Below are 20,355 nucleotides of genomic sequence, written 5' to 3'. Positions count from 1 at the left end.
GCTTCTAAGAAAAACTAGTTAGGGAAGTTTTAGTTACCACAGGTGAGGTGAAGCTGACAACCTCTATCGACAGCATGTGAGAGGTGGATAGTTAAAAACTTGTGCAAGTTGTGGTTGTTGTTGTAAAGTAAGTAAATTAATTGTTAAATCTTTAGCAAAGTTAGCGTGACAAAGCCAGGTTAGCATAGCGCGTGTGTTTGTGTGTGTGACTAAAAGGTTAATGTTCAGTTCATTTGCGTCAGTTACGGTAACACACTGGGCCGATCTTGCCATAATAAGGAACTAACAAACCTGCCAAAGATCATAAGTCATCTGCTACTTGTTATTATGTGTTGGCACGAGGGAGGAGACTTTAAAAGTGACGTAATATTTTATGTGGTCTGGGTGCAGAAGAGACATCATGCCTCCCCTGCTGTCTATGATTAAGTCCAGTCAAGTATAGTTTACTTGTCAATTTATTTGCAGTAGGTGTATAAAACCCCCCAGAAAACAAGACATACATTTGAGGAAACAAACAACCGATCACAGCCCCACTATAAAAACAGCAGTGCAACAAATGTCAGTCTCAAGTGAAGTAGTTTAGTTTAGTAGTGGGTTTATTTCCATCTTGTAAAAACAATAGTACAAAGTACAATAGACAAAGTATAAAATATACAAAACAAAACAAACACAGAACAAAAAGCCTGCATATTCTACATACAGCAGTTTATGAGCACACTGGTATTTATAATTCAGTTTTATATATTATTTTTCTGTTAAATGTGTTACACAGTTTCTATTTCTTTCTCCTTTAATTGATATAAATCTTTGTTTCACATTTGTTCGTACCTTTGCTTTTGTACACACATAAGTCCCACTTACTTCATATCTACTGGTCTGAAAGTCTCAAACATCCTGGACGCCACCTGGAAGCATATTATTATTTACTTTATACATCATTTGAGCAGTTTTATAGTCCACAAGATCATTACATTTTAAGGTATGTAGGTTTATGAAAAATGTGTTGTATTCAGCCACAGTAAAGGATCACCATCATCATCGTTCCTGTTCAACCAGGTTCATTTCCCTAATGGAAGTGGGAGGATACAGATACTCCCAGCTTTCCACAGTACTTGCTTCTTAATGACTTGTTGTTTTATTTATTGCTTCAGCTTCTACACTATCTGCTTTTAGCTCATTTGTTTTTATCTGGTTCTTGACTCCTCCCTCCTCAATGTGTGAACGAATGTGCACTGGGAAACCTAGTACACATGAATTGCCCCTTGCGGGATAAACAAAGTTGTCTGAATTGAACTGAACTGAACTTAAATAAGCAATTCCCTCCAACAAACTCCACCTTCACAATACCTTGTAGGACATTTTTCTGTTCAGTGCCACCGATTCAATAAAAAGATCTGCAGAACAGAGTCATTCAGGTCTTATCGACTTTCTGAGACAGAAAACAAAGGCACTTCTGTGTTGAGATCAAACTTCAATTTGTTGGCAAACATGGTGCCAGTTATAAAGTCAGTGCAGATATTGTTGTTCTTTGTTGATGCACGATGTCCATTGCAAAAATCTATCTGTCAACTGCTCCTTGAACAGTTACAGCTGTTTGCCGCCGCCCCGTGAGAGGCCATGTACCCTGTCGACCTTCCAGATGTGGATGGCAGTGACCTGACATCAGGATCTGAGAAGCACCTCTCGTCTTTGGAGTCGAGATGTGGCGATAACGATGAGTGGTTGGAAGTGTCACAGACATCAAAGGTACCGTAACTCTTTTTAAAATGTTTATAATTCATGTGCTATTATCCTAAACATAAAGCTGTCCTGTCCTGTTTTCTCAGGTGAAGATAACAGCAAGTAATGTGAAGTGGCTGCAGCTCTTTGAAGATGACCAACCTGACGGTGCAGTGATGGCGCTTCACCTTCCCGATGATCCAACACAAGGTTTGGAACAAAAATATGCATTTATTTACTAATTCTCTGTCTTTACCCAGATTCAAATACATTTTCTTTCTCTCTTTTTGTCTATAATGCTATTTAAGTTATATTAATGTTTCTTTTGTTTGCTTTGTTTTGTTATTTGTGCAATTGCTTTTATAGGTGAGGTTTAAATATAAGCCTGTAGTGGGTTTCTACCTCACCTGCACATGTCTTTTTTTCAATTTAATTTTGTTTTCAGTTTTATTGTTGCTTTTTTAATCGTGCAAATAAACATAAAGGTTTAAAACTGCATCCTCAGATATAGACTCATAGAGTCACTGAGGTCAGAATTTACGCAACTTGATGATGCATCAGTGCATCCCTGAATTCAGTGGAAAACCTTTTCGAAACAGGAGATTGTGCAGCTCACAAAACTGCAGGAATGACGTGACGCAGTCATGTCAACACGGGGCAAAATCTCCAAGGAATGTTTCCAACGTCTTGTGAAATCCATGGCACAAAGAATCAAGTCCTTTTGGATCTTAGCCTGCATGTTGTTCCTCATAAATGCTAATCGAGTGTGTGTGTGTGTGTGCGTGTACAGAGACTAATGCTTTCCTGTGTGCACCTTTCAGTGGTGGCTTTGTATCTGCATCAGAAGTGGTGGCGTGTGGACGACCTTTTACGGACGTCCAGCGGATCCAGAAGTGGCCTGATGTTGGTAACTGTGCACTGGTGCATCTGACTGTCTGTCAGCATCAATACAACACAGTGGCAAACTGATGAGAAATCCTACACAGGTCTGAACAGTGTGCAAAGAAACATCTGTACTGCTCTTTCAAAAGGCTACTTTTTGAAGTCAAGGCCTTGAACTAAAGTATTTGATCAGGAACAGAACAAAAAGTACTAACCTATGCTTCACAATATTTATCTTTGAAGTATATTTCATGTTGCTAAATCCACAAGTCAAAAAAAAATCAGTCTTTTGAGATCAAAACTGCCTCAGAACAACGACTTTTATACAGTTTGACCGTTGTATTTATTTTTCGAGCAGAGCCATGATGTGCATGCTGGTGTTTGTTTTCATCTGTGCTGGTGGTTCCCTCTCCTAAGTCGCCACGTTGTGTCCAGGTGCAGTCCCTGATGGAGCGGGTGATCGTGTTCCTGCTCAGTCGAGTGGTGGAGAAGAGTCGTCAGGAGGAGGCGCTGTTCTCCCTGCACCCCCGCACGGAGAGCTGCAAGCTGCTGTGGAGAGACGGCCAGGCGCTCGGCTTCTACACCGTCAAACACAGAGGTACCATGGACGAGGAGGAGGAGGACAATCGTTATGTTTGTCGTTTGTTTCCATATCTTTCTCTTTTAGTTTTGTTTTCATTTCTGATGTGTTACTCTGTTTATATCTCAGTGAAAAATACAAAAAAAAAGAGACCAAAATCAATAATTCACCAATCATCTACTGACCATCATGCCAAGGAAGGGTTTGGAGAACTTTCAGAGTCATCAAAACGCTTTAGGAGTTCCAGGGGGGGGGGGTCCAGCTGGCAACGTATTTTCATATAATGGCGGCGGATAGAGTTCACTTTTGAATCGTCCAAAACACACACTATGAAACATCCAGATACCTCCATACTGCTCGTCTGTACTGACCCAAGTGTCCTGAAGCCACCACATGAAAAAGTTGTGAAGAAAAAAATAATTTGATACAGTCTAAAACAGCAGTTGTGCAATAAATATCACATTTTCTGATAGTACTGAACTCCACAGACCAGTGTGTCCGTGATTTTGTCCACCCCATAAATAGCTAAATAACAAAACATCTGTATAATGCTATGAAACTCAACAGCTTCACACACCACATCCCTGAGAATGAACCTACTGTTGAATCAACGCCTCGCTGAGACAAGTTCAATAAAACGAAACAAACAGGAGGGAAAAAGCCGAAGAGTAGGAGTGCTGCCTTTTTGCTATGGTGGTGCTCTTTGGCTCAGGGCTGGATCAATGGCAAAAAACTGAAAAAATACCAAAGCACGCATCTTTATATCTTGACGAATAAAATTAAAATGCCTTTATTTAAATATGGGCAGAACATAGTAAAAACAAGCACTTTGATGTGTTTCGGTTTGGGAGCCTTCATCAGGAAGTGAATGGTCTGACTCCAAGACAAGTCTTAATTAAAAGAAGTTGGTAGTAAGTGTTTTACATGTCACAGTAACTGTCCCGCTGCCTGTGTGTCAGGCAGCCTGTGTGACGGCTGGAGCAGCTGCTGCTACCTGCTGCCGGTTCTGGACACGGTGCTGGTGAGGAGCAGCTGGAGGAGGAGAGGCCTGGGGCTCCTCATGCTGGAGGATTTCTGCTCCTCCTTCCCCACCGAGGAGTTCCTGGGAGTCAGCGCTCCGTTATCACCCGGCATGGCGGCAGGTCGGCTGAAGTTTTATTTATTTATTTATTTATTTATTTATTGGATCTCCATTAGCACCAGCACATTAGCTTGGCTATTCTCCCTGGAGTCCAAACATTCAGTCAAAGTTGACCACTATTCCTCCAGGTACATCAAGGATAAAGTAGAACAAAACAACTAACACAATCCCAATTCCCAACACACAGACATACGTATAGCACAAGAGACGGTACACCACCTGTACAATACAATCGAGAATCAATAAATATACACATACAAGGGGAAGGCAACACAATAAAACATACAAAAACCGAAATAGTAATCTCATAGGGCAGGGAAGAGAACAGGCACCTCATCATATAGCATATACCAACTACTGCAGCTGCAACATTAGAAGAAACTGTTTGAGCAAGAATGTATACCTCTCTTTAGAATCTGTTAACACAATATAAAGTGGCAACGAATTCCACTCTAAGATAGCTCTGAACAAAACAGATTTTTTCATCACATTTGTATTCGCTTTAGGCAAAGTAAACCTCCCTTCTATAGCAAGTTTCTTCTTCTTCTTACTCTACAGAAACCTGTTGACAGGTTGTGTGTGTGTGTGTGTGTGTGTTTCCTGTGTTCAGTGTGCAGGAGGTTCCTGCAGCAGCATGAGGAACATCAGGAGCGTCTGTACGAGGTGGAAGCTCCAGGCGGCTGGACTCAACGACGAAACATCTGGCTCAACATCCAGCTCGGCCGCTACCCCCTCAGTAGAGATTATATATATTATTTATATATACAGTATATTATATATATATATATTTTATCTTTTACCTTTATATGTCAAGATATTAATAGCACTTTTCATTTATATTCAACAAAACTGAAGTGTTTTTTGATCTTATATCAGTGTAACAGTCTTAAACCTGTTCTCACCTTGCACCTCCAAGCAACTAGCATCGGCATAGCGTGGCATAATGGTACAGGGAGGCTTGTAAGAAACCATGCAGACTGTTTTTAAGTCTCATGCTGGTTCTAGTTGGACTTCCAGAACTTGTATATTGCATAATATAAGTCATTTGACTTGTGTCTTTCTAGATATCAATGAGGAGAGCAGCCCGACATCAGGAGAAGCTGCAGATTGAAGGTGAGAATCTCAGTCAACAGGTGTTTCTGGGGACAAAAAAAAGTCACAGGTGTTGTGAGATTTTACAGCGCATGTCTTGTCAAATTGATGAAGCTTGTGTCTTTTAGCATGTGTTTTCTTAAGATGCAGTGCAATGAGTTCTTCTTGTTGAGTTTTTTTCCTCTAGCAGAGCTCAGAGTTATTGTAGTGATACAAATAATACAGGCTGCTTCAGATTGTTGTTGTATTAATCCGTTGGAGACTTTTATTTTGAAGTGCACTCTGGTTTGGCTGCTCTATAACTAGAAGAAGCAGGTGCAGGTTCACATCTGCGTTAATAAAAAAAAGTTGTCTTGACACTATTGCAAAACTCTCTGTTATCAGAAGGAAATTAATTTTGCAGTTGGGAAGAAAACTGGGAAGTTTGTCACAGTTCCTGTAAAGATTATGAAGGAAGAGCCCGTAGAGTAAATCTGAATCAGAGACCGACCATCCAAGTAATACAAATAAAAATATCTTTCTCGGCATTCGGCGTTTCTGTGAATCATTCACAGTTGAAGCTCCGAGGAAAAGTGATGAATCAATTATATATGTGGGTGTTTGTGTGTGTTTTTTTATGAAGGGTTTTTAAGCTGATATCAATGCAACTTAAACCTGAGGCACCAAGCAGCTAGCATTAGCATAGTATAATGCTGCAGAGATGCCTGTAAGAAACCATGCAGACTGTTTTCAAGTCTCGTGCTGGTTCTACTTTGACTTCCAGAACTTGTGTATTGTATAATTTATATGATATGATAAAGCCACTTTCCCACTAAAATTAGCAGGTCGACACCGGTCTTTTAAACGCAGGCCCAATCGCAAACAGTCCTTTCCCACTGGCCAAAAAAACCCCACATTTGATCTCCAGCTGCCAAGATGTTTGGCCGTTCACTGCAGCGCGTCCGGTGCAACAGAAAATTAGCGACGTAAACAATGGGAAGCAGCGTGGACTGCGGCGTCTCGCACGGCCCCTGTGACCTGCCGTTGAACCTCCTCTTCCCCACCGATAATGAGAAGCTCTTTTATCTCGCTGTCTTGTCAGCGCCAGTGCACATAGTGCCATACATCATCATGTAGAAATTAGCAGGTTGACCTGTATAATCGCACTGCAAACCAATCAGAGGCCAGCCGACTGAAACCTCAGTCGTTTGCGCAAGGCAACGCGGGTCAGTGACCCTTTCTCACCGATAGTTAGCGGGTTTAAACTACTTTTTTGGCAGGTGGGAAAGGGGCATACAGTAGATGAAGTGTTCCTCATCTCATTTGACTTGTGTCGTTCTAGTATCAGTGAGGAGAGCAGCCCTAAAGAGTGAAGCAGAAGGTCGTCTCAAAAGGTGAGAATCCCACATGTGCTGCAACAAAAACTCACAACACAACTGAAGTGTTTCTGGGACACAAAAGTTACAGTGTAAATGTGTTTTCTTAAGTTGCAGTGCATTGAGCTCTCAAGGCCACCGTAGATTCTCCTTTAGCAGAGCTCAGAGTTATTGTAGTGACACAAATAATACACGCTACATTAAATTGTTGCATTAATTTACCCATGAATTTGTTGGAGACTTTTATTTTGAAGTGCAAACTGGTTTGGGCCCCAGCTGCTCCAACAACAATAACTGGAAGAAGCAGGTGCAGGTTCACATCTGGGTTAATTAAAAAGAAGTTGTCTTGACACTATTGCAAAACCAGTGATGGCAAGTAACGAAGTACAAATACTTCGTTACTGTACTTAAGTAGAATTGTCAGGTACTTTGTACTTTTAGAAGTATTTATTTTTCTGACAACTTTTTACTTTTACTCAGTAAATTTTTAACGCAAATATCGGTACTTTCTACTCCTTACATTTCCCCAAAATGCTTGTTACTTTTTTAAATATATTTAGGGTTTCCACGGCAAAATAAATTTACGGCAAAATAAAATTACAGTTCGACTTGAGCTGAGTTCTAGTGGAAAAGCAAAAAAAAAACAACAACAAAAAAACAAACAAAACTAATAGAGACGTGTTGAGCCGAGTTGCGCTAGTGGAAAAGGGCCATAAATAATAACCCCCCTAAAGTGTCTCAATCCACAAGATTATTACATTGGGACTACGAGCATGATTTGTGACACCACAGTTTAGAAGCCAATCCTGGTCCACAACGTAATGTTCATAAGTGTGATGTGTAAACCACAATACAAATGCCTACGATTGACCATAGTGAAGTACATTAAGATACATTTTGTGTCCGGCAGGTAAACTTAGGCTATGTGAACAATGTTTGTTTAAACAATAACATTGATGAAATGGATTCAAGATAAATTATCGTGTGGTTATTTGCTTTGCAGTGAATCGTGCAATGGAAATACTTTTTACTTTTAATAATACTTTTGAGTAAATTTCAGAGCCTGTACTTTTTACTTTTACTTGAGTAGATATTTGGATCAGTACTTTCACTTTTACTTAAGTTGTTTTTTACACAGGTACTTTTACTTCTACTCAAGTAAAGAATCTGGGTACTTTTGCCATCTCTGTGCAAAACTCTCTGTCATCACAAGGAAATTGATTTTGCATTCGAGACAAAAACTGGGACAATTTGTGACAATTCCTGTAAAGATTATGAATGAAGAGCCCGTAGAGTAACTCTGAATCAGAGGCCGAGCATCCAAGTTAAAAAAAGAAAAGTCTCTTTCTCGGCATGAGGCGTTTCTGTGAATCACAGTTGAAGCTCCGAGGAAAAGTCATGGATCAGTTCTGTATGATGTGGTTGATATGGAGTCAAATTACCACTGAATGATGATGAAGATTTAATCGTAATGTTTAATGTGTTTTTTAGATGCAGACGAGACCTGAGCGCCCAAGATGTGAGCATCCCTCCGGCAACAGGATCCTCTCCACAACAAATTAAACTCCTGCGATCCGGGCCAAAGAGAAAGCTCCTTAAGCAGCAGAGTGAAACAAAACACAAAAACACCTTGATTGGAACAGGATGTATCCCCACAAGCCCACTGATCTGGGCTCTGGACCTCACACCGGTCCCCAAACAACAAACTCACATGTTTTTATATGCAGGAATCCATCTGCAGCCCCATCTTCCTGCTCTGCCTCGAGAGAGAGAAAGGCCAGATGCAGAGGAAACACACAGATTCTGCCAAAACAACTCAGAAGGACGAGTCAAACCATGGATTCTGCCCAAATGTGTCTGTCCCCCGTGTTCATGGAGTAAAGTTTGCACACCTTTTTACACTGAAGTACTACTGCCTGTTGTAAAAATAAACTATTTCAATGTGATATTTAGTGTTTTGTTGTGATTGCTGCAAATGGAAACCGCGGGGAGGCCCAGGCAGTAAGCAAACAGAGGTTTTAATTACACTGGCTGATGTGAGTTTAAGTATACTGGTCTGTACACACTATGGTATCTGCAGCAGGAAAAGGATAAACAGGAAGTGATGGAGGTAAACAACTGGGAAACAGCAAGAATGACTCTGTCCTAAGGCTGCAAAATACTCCTCATGCAGAGTTTTAATACATTGTAGTAGCATATTTATAATTCTACAAATTCCACATATATTTCCAGCCAAAACAACTATGTATGTTGATGTATATGATCTTATATTGTAGCTACATGTTATGTAAACAGTATATCCATCCTAAAGACTGTAAACATGTGCGTTAATATTATAAACAGTGTGTACCCTGGTCAGAGACCACTTTATTAGACTGGGAAGAGAGTGGGAATTTAACATCAATAAGAAATGAATAAGGTAAGCATACACAAGTATATATATATATATATATATATATATATATATTTAATATATATATATTTAATAAAACATATATATATATATATATATATATATATATATGTTTTATTAAATGTTTTAATAAAAATTAACATGTATAAATGAAATAAAAAAAGTGAATGTTCATGGTTGCAACATGTTATACCACATAAAACAATGTGTGCTATCATAATGCTCTATCATAATCTTTATGTGCTGTTTGGCTGATATATAGAACATGTCATTTTGCTTTCTATTGTTCTTCACATGTGGAATTGAATTGCAAAAAGGTTTTGTTAAGTCAAATAAAAGCATAATGATTTATCACACAATATGGATGATGCACAAAGATTGAAGTTACTGGTTACCTGAAGAAAACAAGCTTTAACCAGTTGTCTGTATGATTCATTTTGACATTAACCTATATTTTATTTCATTTTAATTAATAATACATAATACATTACATTATGTTGTAACTTAATTTATTGTATGCATCTATTTTTGTTGATATTTGTAAAACCAATTAACTATAAATGATATAAACTTACAAAAAAGGTATACATACATACACATATAATAATATATACTTTTATAGGTGGCATATTGTGTTAACCTCGTCCTCTTTGAGTTCTCTGTGAACCTAACTCCGCCCCGCTCTCACAGCTGTCACTCGCCGCCGGCGCACGCTCTGGTTGAAACCGAGCGCACCTCAGCTGCGACTGGACCAGGAAGTCCGGAAACGGGGGAAAAAATCTCGGAGACGGGAAAAGTTAGAGAAACACTGTTTTTGTTTTTGTTTTTTAAATAAAATAATGAGCCGAATTTACCACAACACGTCTTTACAGAACAAACCTGTCCACAATGAGAAATATGACCGCGCGTGGGCTCCGTCCACGTATGAAAGGTAGGGGCACGAGACAATTCTGTCTGTTGACTTAGATAATAGCTAAATAAATAAATTAAAATTGTAGTTCGAGGTTTGGTCCTGACAGATAATAACAGGTTTCCGTGCAGCGCCCCCTGGATTTTAAAGATAAAGTATGGAAACATATTGACTGGGAATCTGATTATCAGATAATCGGATTACTGTCAATCTCATTATCTCTCTGTGGCTGCTTCATCTTCCGTGTTTAGTGGACACTGAACCAAACCTCATCTAAAATAACCTCAAATTTAAGCTTTCTTAGAGATTTTGTGCAGTTAGCAGTGAGTTACATAATATTAAACATTATATTTGTAATAAATAATTGTTGCTCTTGCATTCGGCCTTAAAAAAAAACTTAATCTGAATAAAGCTGTAAATAGTGTTTTGGTATTTATACAATACTGTTCCTGTTTATCTGACGCCCTCCATGATGTGTTCAAGTACATTAAACAGAACAACCACCTTTAGGTTAGAAGCTGAGTCTGTTTTATAGCATTGCAATAAATAGAAGTAGATCATGTATTTTCCACGATGGTGGACAATAAGGTTTTATTGTATTGTATTGTATAAATAGATATAGATAGATCTTTTTTTTAAAATGTATTATTTATTTTTCACACAGTGGCCCAGGAGTTCTTCTGGAGGGAAAGTTATTGGATGTTTCCAGACATTCAATCACTGATGTCAACAATCAAAAGGTACAAAATGAAAAATCCTAAAACTCATCCAGATGTTCCTGTTTTAGCTGATTTATGCAGCCTTATTTTAATATTTTAAGTAAGTTTTTTATTTTTTAAATAAATTTTGAATGTTTTAGTTGCTTTTATTGTTGTTTTATTTCTTGACACTTGTTTGATTTTATTGTGTTGCTGCTCAATGTTGCGTCTTGTATCCAGGACTTTTTAACTTCCAATACTCAGCTCCACCTACATTTTGGTGTTAAAATAGTGGTTAACTTAAATGAATGGATGGATGAATCACTGACAGCACTTTCTGTCCTTTCAATTAAATAAAATATTGTTTCCTTTTGATTTTGAGGATGATAAGGAACCGTTTGCTTTTATAGGTTCACATGTCATTATAAAAGTAAATATAAAGTAATACCTTATAAATAATAATACATTTAATGAGGATTTCCCCAATTTCACATCATCTTTCCTCCTTAGAAAGAAACTCTTCCACCGTTTTGTCACAAGAAGTTGAGAGCGTTTCCCAAATCCTTATCAGTGTTTGTATTTTTGCAGAGACTAAACATAAACACACAGTCAGACAGACAGACAGACAGACGAACGGAAAACCACACTTTGTTTTTGTTTTGCTCATTTTCCCCTCGTTGGCAGGTCCGTTTCTACGTGCTGTACATAAAACCCGGCCGCATCCACCAGAGGAAGTTCGATGCCAGTGGGAAAGAGATGGAGCCAAACTTCAGTGACACCAAAAAGGTCAACACCGGCTTCCTCATGTCCTCCTACAGTGAGTGGAAAACAAACGTCTCCATCTCCATCCCCAGTTTCTATTTGGAGTGTGGTGTGTGTATATGTGTGTGGGGGTGAGATTTATGAACTGCAGCTGTGTCTTTAAATCACACATGCGAGGGCCTTTAAGGCGAACAGACAGATCTGTGAAGATCTGTGAAGAGCTGCCGAAGAACGACAGATGAATGAAACAGAGTCTGATGTTCTGCAGCAGCAGGAACGTGAAAATAAACTAGAAAAAGCATTTCCAAGAATGGAAATGGTGTGACTGCTGACAGCAACTGAACGCTGTTGCAGAATTAGCAAATAGTGCAAGCTGTGATCACCATACAAATGTTTGACCAAGGTCAGAATCGAACCCACATCCTCATGGTCAGTAGACTTCCACTCTGCCTCTAGGCCACGGTGCACACACAGTTGCAGAGACTGTTGTCTGTTGATGATCTTCACACTGTCAACATCAAGAAAGCTTGAGAGTCAAGCTTGAATGACTTAGAATGAAAATGTCTGTGAATTTCAGGCTGAGCACTAACCATATGGCCACAGAGAACCTGAGTTACAATGAGCTTTATACTATGAGGAATCAAAGACTGTCCAATGACAGCTGAATAATTGGAATCAAAAGTCAAGCAATGAAGTGAAAAGACTGAGGCAGGAATCGAACCCATGACCATATGATCACTAAACCTTTACTCTGCCACTCGGCTACAGAGAGCACACTGCTTTTAAAACTGTTGTCATTCATTGTAATGTGATGATGTGCTGCAAACTGGTACGAGTAATCAAGGAGATAACAAACACCTGTAACCAATTGAAGGCGGGGGAGGAGAGCAGAATTCAACATAACATAACAAGAGTTCTTCCCTTAGATTCGAACCAGGGACCTTAGGATTGGCAGGCAGTTACCCTAACCCCTACACTACAGTGGAGTTGTGAAGAAGAGAGGTTGAGACTTTGATGAATGTGAGATTTTTTGTGAAAAAGTTAAATATTTTAAAAAGTATAAATAGTTAAAAAGAGAAAAGTAATGCCGATAAAGTTCAAAAAAAGCTGCACATTTTGATATATGAATTGTTGAAATAGCACAAAGTATGAAGGACTAGAAGAAGACCGTAAAAAGGCGGAAGAAAATGGCCAAACAGAAGAACAATAGTGTGACTGCTTCAGCAGTCACACTAATAAGACGCTGCTGCAGATTTCTGTGTATGTGTGTGTGACACGGTTCAAAACACATCATGAAGCCAGGAGGTTGGGATGTAGTCGGCTTAGCCCCGATGTAGAGGCACAGGTTTGAATCCCACCTGTTTCCTGTCTCACTTCACTATCAATATAAAAGCAAAAAACGGCCCAAAAATAGGTTAAAATAAGAATAAAGCAGCTGAGAGGTTGATGTTGAGACTGAGCTACTCTTTGTCTCGATTTTAAGCACATAGCTAAATGAATCTCTATTTGGGATCCACTTTAAAGGGATAGTTCAACATGTTTGCAAATTGGCCCATTGCCATAATCCCTATTCGTTACCTTTAATTGTCGGTGCAAGCTATTTTTAGAACGGCGGAGCAGAGCCGCGAGCTGCTCAGAGCTACGCTACGGAGGCTAATGGGATTTCTTGGTTTCCCTCATCAAACTCATCAAATACACAATCCAACAACTCCAAAACGCTCTGGTGGACAAGTTGTGACCTGCACATTCACCACACTATGAGATAAAAACAGAACGTTACCAGACAGAGTTGTTTTTGAGGTAAATGCAGAGACTGCTGCTGAAAAACTGCCCCCGATGGGAACGTGCATCAGCGGTTTTGCATGAATTTGCCTCAAAAACAACTCCGTAGCTCATGACCTCTGCTCCGCTGTTCTAAAAATAGCTTGCACTGACAAGTAAAGGTAACAAACCTACTGCTATGACTATAGGGATTATGGCAATGGGCCAATTTGCCAAAATGTTGAACTATCCCTTTAAAGTCTCCTCCGAACGTAGGACAACTGAGTGCTGCCCATCTAGGATACATTACATCTCTATTTTACCTCAAACCACTTCACTGATGTTATTTATCAGTTACAGAAAGGCAAAGTGGATAATGTTGTTTTAAGTTAAGGACCTGAATGCGTCACATGTTCACTGTCTCTGTACCATGAGTTTGTATTGAGCCTTTAGCAGGAGGTCGTTGGATCCACTCCACAACTATACTGACTCAGTACTTCCTGTCTGTCTCCACTGGAGCTGTCATTAAATGGTCCAAAAAAGTCATTAAAGATAAAAAAGGAGTGTGTCGGGAAGTCTTATCTGGAAGCGTGAATCACTCTTCTGATGAAAACAGAAAGTGTTATTATTGTAACAGCTGGTGAGTTATATAAACACATCTAATCTGAAAGCATTTTACACTAATAGTTACATTTACCCAACATATTTCTATTACTCATTTATCATACATTGATGCTACATCACGTCTGAGTTCAGTATTTTGCCCTTTCTCATATGTGGATTGGAGAAGCCGGGGATCGAACCACCACCTGTACCTCCTCAGCCACAGTCACTCATAGGATTTAGTGGATGTGTGTATAGCTAATCAAGCAATAAGGGACAGTGATGTATCGCTTTGTCTCACACAGCAATTTTCTGAGTTTTGATTATTTATTAATACATTTTATCTATCTAGAGCTTTACTCAAGTTTAAATAACCATATTAAAACGATAAAACACGAGCAAAAGCAACATTACAGCAGAGCTCTGAATGTACCCAATGTGTTTTTGTTGAGGACTTTGAATGATAAACTGTTTAAGATGCTTTTCCAATCATAGATTTTGGAGTGAATGCCTGTCCTGTGTGCAGCAGAGGAATCTGAATCAGAAAACAATCAATAACTTTCTTTTATTACACCGTATTTGGGTAAAATCCCAGTTGGACTTATGGCCCACGACAACTATCTTTATAAAGTGCTCTTGGCTGCTCACTGGACTTCATATTCTTTAACATGTAACTCATTGTCTGTGTGAACGATGTCGACTAATGTATGGCCTGTGTCAACCTGTCTGTTCACTTTTATTCTCTGTTTATTTTTGTTCTTTCTTTGTTTTTTGTTTCTTTGCATATTTGTTGGAAAAAAAGAACTGAAAACTTAAATAAACAGAAAGTAAAAAAACAAACAATCAAAACACTCTGATTTAAAGTGTATATTCAAAAAAAAAAAAAAGTGTCATAGTGCATCAGAGTTCATTCACGTTCCTTCCACTGCACTCTGTCTGTCTTTATTATCTCAGACGTCTGACTCCTTCTGTCCACACAGAGGTGGAGGCCAAGGGCGAGTCCGACCTGCTGTCCCAGGATCAGCTGTCGGCCCTGGTGAACAAAGCCGAGCTGGAGAAAATAACAGAGCAGCACAGACCGGCCGGTGCCTGGGCCTTCTGGTACCCCGAGTCCGAGATGGACAAAACAGAGCTGGAGACGGGGCAGGACGTCCGGCTGAAGACCAGAGGAAACAGTCCCTTCATATGTGAGTCAGTAGTGTTATTACCACCAGGCCTGTTTTCTCGGCTTAACCGCCTCCTCATATTTGGTTTTGAGAAACAGAAACAAAACAAAACAAAACAAAACAAAAAAGCAAGCGCTGATCGTCCGTCCTCGTATCAGATGAAGCCTGAAAAGGGAAGAACGCTGTGAACCGGGCTTAAGTTAAAAAGCAGCACAGGATTAGCTGCAGCTCTTTAATTTGTTTTGACTACCTCAAATGGCTGCGTTTGGTTTTCATGCTCTTCACGTCGACCCGGCTTTGTCCCGGCGGTGACCTCAGAGGCAGCGGGGAGCGAGTGAGTGAAATTAAACTTGAATTTTTTTTTTTTTTTTTTCCCTTGCTCTCTTCTTTAACAGTTTCATAAGTCGGCTCCCAGGGCCTGAACACAGTCTGACCTCACAGGAGCCATCCAGCCCTGTGATATCCAATCCACCCTTTTTTTTTTTTCTTAGTGGTGTGGAGTGCTTTGCTCTTTTCACACCCTATACTTTTACACTTTTTTTTTTTTTTTTAGCCATTTTGGAGTTTTATAATCCCAAGGAGAGCATGAAGAGGCCGCTAAAGTAGAAATGTATCATCATAATAAAACAGCTGATTTATTACCAGCCTGATCTGTTGTTTTCAGTCAGGTGTTACACCAACTCATCAGCACTTCTTCTTTAAATATATATTATTATTTTTTCATGTAAATGTATTATTATTTCACTTATTTATTTTATCATCCTATGTTTTTCATTTTACATCAATTACTTTAAATGTCTTTATGTTTATGTCTTTTCATGTGAAGGTAATTTCTTTGTTGTGACATTTCTTGTATAAAAAGTGATGTACAAATAAAGTTTTTTATTATTATTATCACTTTATCATTCAACTAATAGTTTTATATTGAAACACGACAAAACAAAAGAATACTTTATTGCTTCACAGGAGGTTTAGCACCACCTACGTGCAGTTGTCAGTGTAAGTGTGCACAATGAGGTAGAGCTAATTTCATATGTTCTATAAATCCTGCTGGAGGTTAAAGCTCAGTTTGTGTCCAAACCAAAGTCATACTCCACATGTACTGCTGAGTTAGAAGAGCATTTAATTATGTGGTTTTGGGCTCGTCCGGGATTTGAACCCGGGACCTCTCGCACCCGAAGCGAGAATCATACCCCTAGACCAACGAGCCACATGAAATAGCTTGAAGCCTCTGGGTTCGTTCATTGCACAGCTGTTCTGTTGGTTTGTTCGGTTTTTTATTTCTTATTCTTCAGTTTCTGTTTCATCTTGTGCTTCCTGCACAAAACTCACCGTCTTAACTTCTTCCGTGCCTTCAGTCTCCCTGGCCAAGGTCGACGGCGGCACGGTGACCAAGTGTAACTTTGCTGGAGACGAGAAGGCCGGAGCTTCGTGGACGGACAAGATCATGGCCAACAAATCAGACGCCGGCGGCTCAGAGAAGACCGGAGGAGAAGGAGAGGGAGCGGAGGAGGATGAATGGGTGAGAGCAACGAGATCCTGCACATACAGTCTGTCTAGTAGTAGTAGTAGTAGTAAACCTTTATTTAACCAGGCAAGAATTGCTAAGAATACATTCTTATTAGGGCAATGGCCTGGTAGGAGGTGAAAGACCTCCTAAGGGGCAAGGGAGAGGGGGAGTATAACATTAAAATATAGACAATAAAAGCACAACAGTGACACAAAAGAAAAGAAGAATAGAGACAGTAGGCCTAACATAAAGCAATGACATACCACAAAGTGGCAGTTAATTTGACGTACAGTGACATACGACAAATTATGTAAAGACAGTGATACTAGATGTAAAGACATTGACACTCGACAACCATAAAAAAGAGACAATAACAGAATAACAGCAATAACAATGCTATTGTCTACTCTGTAGAAATGTTCAGCTGCTGAAATCTAAATAATCTTAGTCAGTGCTTAACCGTCCAAGGTCAAAAGAAAAACTATATAAATTTTCCTTTTTTAGAGATTGAAAGGATGATAAATTCCAGTTTTCATGCAGCAAACACTTCACTACAGATGTCCAGGGTGTTTGTTGAAGACTTACAACAAACTGTTAACACCTCATGCATCATCAGGATAGTCATACTCATAATGCAGGAATTGGCACTGGATGTTTCTCTGACAGTGTATGTGTATGTGTATTTCTGTGAAAGTGGTGAGGAAAAGTTTAGAAAGACCAGCTGGTCGGTCATGAGTTCATCCTACGGAGACATGATGAGCCAAAACATGATACCAGGAACACACTGGACGTGTGGCGTCGACATGGCGGCTGCAGAGTTTGTTGATTTTCATTTCCAGTGCACATGTTCAACACGTCCCAGAGGTTTTGTTACTGTTTTAGACGACTTGCTCACCAGGATGATGCTCCACAATGTTTATTCTCCATACAAAGACACAATTGAACGTCACTCATGAAATAGAGCTAATAAAGACCAATGAAAGTTGTCATTTACTTCAGTTCATTGATATTCATGGTGTATCGATTGATTTCCTTTCTTTAGTTTTTACATTTTTTGATGCAGGTACAAAACGGGTAAGAAACAGTAGAAACAACATAAATGCATGGAAGATAAAACTAAGTATGAACTATTGATACAGTAACACAAGACAAAAACTTAATTTTATTCTAATATGAAGTGTATTAAAGGTAGTGAAAGTTGGTTTGTGTATGTGTGTGCAAGGGCTGGAGTTGGTGAAAGGGAAAGAATAAAGGTGAAATAAATAAATTAACCAATAGTTTAAAGGGATAGTTCAACATCTTGGCAAATTGGCCCATTGCCATAATCCCTATAGTCATAGCAGTAGGTTCGTTACCTTTATCCGTCGGTGCAAGCTATTTTTAGAACGGCAGAGCAGAGCCGCGAGCTGCTCAGAGCTACGCTATGGATTTCTTGGTTTCCCTCATCAAACTCATCAAATACACAATCCAACAACTCCAAAACGCTCTGGTGGACAAGTTGTGACCTTCACATTCACCACGCTATGAGATAATAACAGAACGTTACCAGACAGAGTTGTTTTAGAGGTAAATGCAGAGACTGCTTGCTGAAGAACTGCCCCTGACAGGAACGCACATCAGCTGTTTTGCATGAATTTACCTCTAAAACAACTCCATCTCGTAACATTTCGTTATTATCTCATAGTGTGGTGAATGTGCAGGTCACAACTTGTCCACCAGAGCGTTTTGGAGTTGTTGGATTGTGTATTTGATGAGTTTGATGAGGGAAGAAATCCCATGAGCCTCCGTAGCGTAGCTCTGAGCAGCTCGCGGCTCTGCTCCACCGTTCTAAAAATAGCTTGCACCGACAATTAAAGACAACAAACCTACTTCTATGACTATAGGGATTATGGCAATGGGTCAGTTTGCCAAAATGTTGAACTATCCCTTTAACAGAAACCCATCACATCTTTGTTTTGTTTTGTGATCTAAGAATTGATTTCCAAACTAAAATCCTGCGTTGAGTTGCAAGCAAGAAAACCTTCCACCCTAAAAGTGTCCAGAAGCTCCTGGAAGTGAAATAGATTATTGATTAGTAAAAAATGAAAAGTGTTTTCATTCACCATCCACTCCTCTGACACAAAAACATATAACATCATAGGTGGTTCACGCTGAGACCGGTCTCAGCCTTCCTCACTGTCAGAGAGTGGTTTTCTGATCTGGTTTCCATCCACAGAGCTGCTGTTGCTGCTGCTGACTGGATGTTTTTCTTTTTCTTCTTTTTTCTCACCATTCTGGGTAAAAACTCTGGAGACGTGTGATCAGCAGTTTCAGAGGAGCTCGTCTGGCACCTACAGTCACGTTATGCTTATTTTATTCTGTTTTTTCTTTTTTTTTTTTTTGCATCTGCACTCCAGGATGAAGGTGGTGATGTTGTTAGTTAATACAAAAGGGGGGAAACCAGAGATGTTTCACTTCACCTCACTTGTCTTTCTCTCTCAGGATGAGTGAGGAAACCATCTCTCCATCAGCCGGGGGAAGTCGTGGCCTCCATCCAGCCTCGACGGGGTTGAACTCACTTCAACTTGGCTTTGTTCCTGTGTCTCTGTCCTTGGACCGGACTCCCACGTTTCCACTTGGGTATTGAACCTCTTACACATGTGGCCTTGGGGTTTTGAAACCTTGCATCACTTCAACAGTGCAGGACTTGATCCCTCCAGCTCCTCCGTGTATCCGGCTGTTCCCTGCGACCGAGTCTTTGAGGCTTCACCCCTTCTTCTTATATACTTTGGATTGAATCCCAACCTTTCTACGACTGGAGCTCCTTTTGTTTGTGTCGGTGTGTGGACCACACCACAACAATAAAGCAATGTTACGTAAACTACACACAGATGGGATTGACTTCTCTGGTGGAGAGTGGGTGACTGATTTAAATGCAGCGAGAGACACGTATCAAAAACCTTCAGTGTATTTTCCTATTTGTTTTTTATTCATTTAAACTCTTTAAAAAAATGTGCAAATGTTGATTAAATGTTGATTATTTCACAAGAAAGGCGATGGCAAGCTCCCACTCACAATATTCAAATAAAAGACATTTATTCTGCTACAGATAAAATAGCATCTGGAATAATGAATTAAAGGAGTAAATATTTATCGCAGCTGTGTTTCCTGGAATATTGATGTAGTCTGAACGAAGCTTCGGATGGTTCAGTGGTGCGATCACTGATTCGGTGTCACTATCTAATCTCCCTGGACGACATCCCTTGACAACAAATACAAATAGAGGCAGGAATTAGACTTGCATATACAGTATATCTTGTCCTGATTATAACTCAGCAGAGACAGAGTGGAACAACAGCGGTTGTGTTGTAATTACACTCGGTCGGTACACTCCCTAATTTTTACAGCGTCATCACATAAATTTAAAAAGTGTTTTAGTTGCAGCTCAGCCCAAAGTCATGGATTGGCCTCGGGGGTGATTAAATATAGCAAGCACCAAAAAAAAAAAAAAAAAAAATTCTGACAGTTTATCATTAAATGAAGCTGCAGAAATGTCTTTAGTAACTGGTTAAAGGGTTGCGGGGACACACTGAGACAGTTTGTGGTCTCACTGAGGAAAATATGCAACAAGGCTTTAATTTCAAAGTGGTTTTTGTTTTAGGACGACCAGTGTAGGAAGAGTTAGTCATTCCTGGATTTATTTTTTTATGATTGAAACTCAAATAACAAGATAAAACAGAAATTAAATTGCATTCACGCATTAATTTGAGTTTAACCTTACCTC

At 39.6% G+C, this 20,355-nt stretch overlaps 2 protein-coding genes and 1 non-coding gene across 5 annotated transcripts; 2 read left to right on the top strand and 1 right to left on the bottom strand.

The window, feature by feature from the left end:
* Positions 1 to 8,514, top strand: fam169b (family with sequence similarity 169 member B). Of its 3 annotated transcripts, none has more exons than XM_085780117.1 (9): positions 1 to 127; positions 1,585 to 1,746; positions 1,827 to 1,929; positions 2,541 to 2,626; positions 3,037 to 3,199; positions 4,141 to 4,323; positions 4,933 to 5,058; positions 5,387 to 5,435; positions 8,261 to 8,514. In XM_085780117.1, the coding sequence occupies exons 2-8, from the start codon at positions 1,618 to 1,620 to the stop codon at positions 5,431 to 5,433; spliced, it is 837 nt and encodes a 278-aa protein (XP_085636243.1). In that variant the 5' UTR covers positions 1 to 127; positions 1,585 to 1,617; the 3' UTR covers positions 5,434 to 5,435; positions 8,261 to 8,514. The 3 variants fall into 3 exon arrangements, with proteins under 3 accessions (XP_085636243.1, XP_085636242.1, XP_085636244.1); XM_085780116.1 differs by having other exon boundaries at positions 5,387 to 5,455; positions 8,294 to 8,395; XM_085780118.1 differs by lacking the exon at positions 8,261 to 8,514 and adding an exon at positions 6,742 to 6,761.
* A 1,369-nt stretch (positions 8,515 to 9,883) lies between these two features.
* On the top strand, positions 9,884 to 19,722 carry arpin (actin related protein 2/3 complex inhibitor). Its single transcript, XM_085780115.1, has 6 exons — positions 9,884 to 10,113; positions 10,757 to 10,832; positions 11,475 to 11,607; positions 14,897 to 15,103; positions 16,441 to 16,604; positions 19,074 to 19,722. Exons 1-6 carry the CDS (start codon positions 10,022 to 10,024, stop codon positions 19,080 to 19,082), a joined length of 681 nt encoding a protein of 226 aa, XP_085636241.1. The 5' UTR covers positions 9,884 to 10,021; the 3' UTR covers positions 19,083 to 19,722.
* Positions 16,221 to 16,292, bottom strand: trnap-cgg (transfer RNA proline (anticodon CGG)). The gene has a single exon. It is a non-coding gene; the product is annotated as a tRNA-Pro (tRNA).
* Positions 19,723 to 20,355: the final 633 nt, after the last annotated feature.

Source organism: Trachurus japonicus, chromosome 6 (genome assembly GCF_045865225.1).
Source record: "Trachurus japonicus isolate A0001 chromosome 6, Traja_1.0".
NCBI lineage: Eukaryota > Metazoa > Chordata > Actinopteri > Carangiformes > Carangidae > Trachurus > Trachurus japonicus.
This window is presented reverse-complemented; position numbering and strand designations above follow the sequence as displayed.

Bases quoted from the DNA above. Each gene is read 5' to 3' on its own strand.
- arpin (XM_085780115.1), top strand. From the start codon at position 10,022: ATGAGCCGAATTTACCACAACACGTCTTTACAGAACAAACCTGTCCAC. The intron at 11,608-14,896 runs GTGAGTGGAAAA...CTGTCCACACAG, and splicing joins CTTCCTCATGTCCTCCTACA to AGGTGGAGGCCAAGGGCGAG. The intron at 15,104-16,440 runs GTGAGTCAGTAG...CCGTGCCTTCAG, and splicing joins AGGAAACAGTCCCTTCATAT to TCTCCCTGGCCAAGGTCGAC.
- fam169b (XM_085780117.1), top strand. From the start codon at position 1,618: ATGTACCCTGTCGACCTTCCAGATGTGGATGGCAGTGACCTGACATCA. The intron at 1,747-1,826 runs GTACCGTAACTC...CTGTTTTCTCAG, and splicing joins AAGTGTCACAGACATCAAAG to GTGAAGATAACAGCAAGTAA. The intron at 1,930-2,540 runs GTTTGGAACAAA...TGCACCTTTCAG, and splicing joins TCCCGATGATCCAACACAAG to TGGTGGCTTTGTATCTGCAT.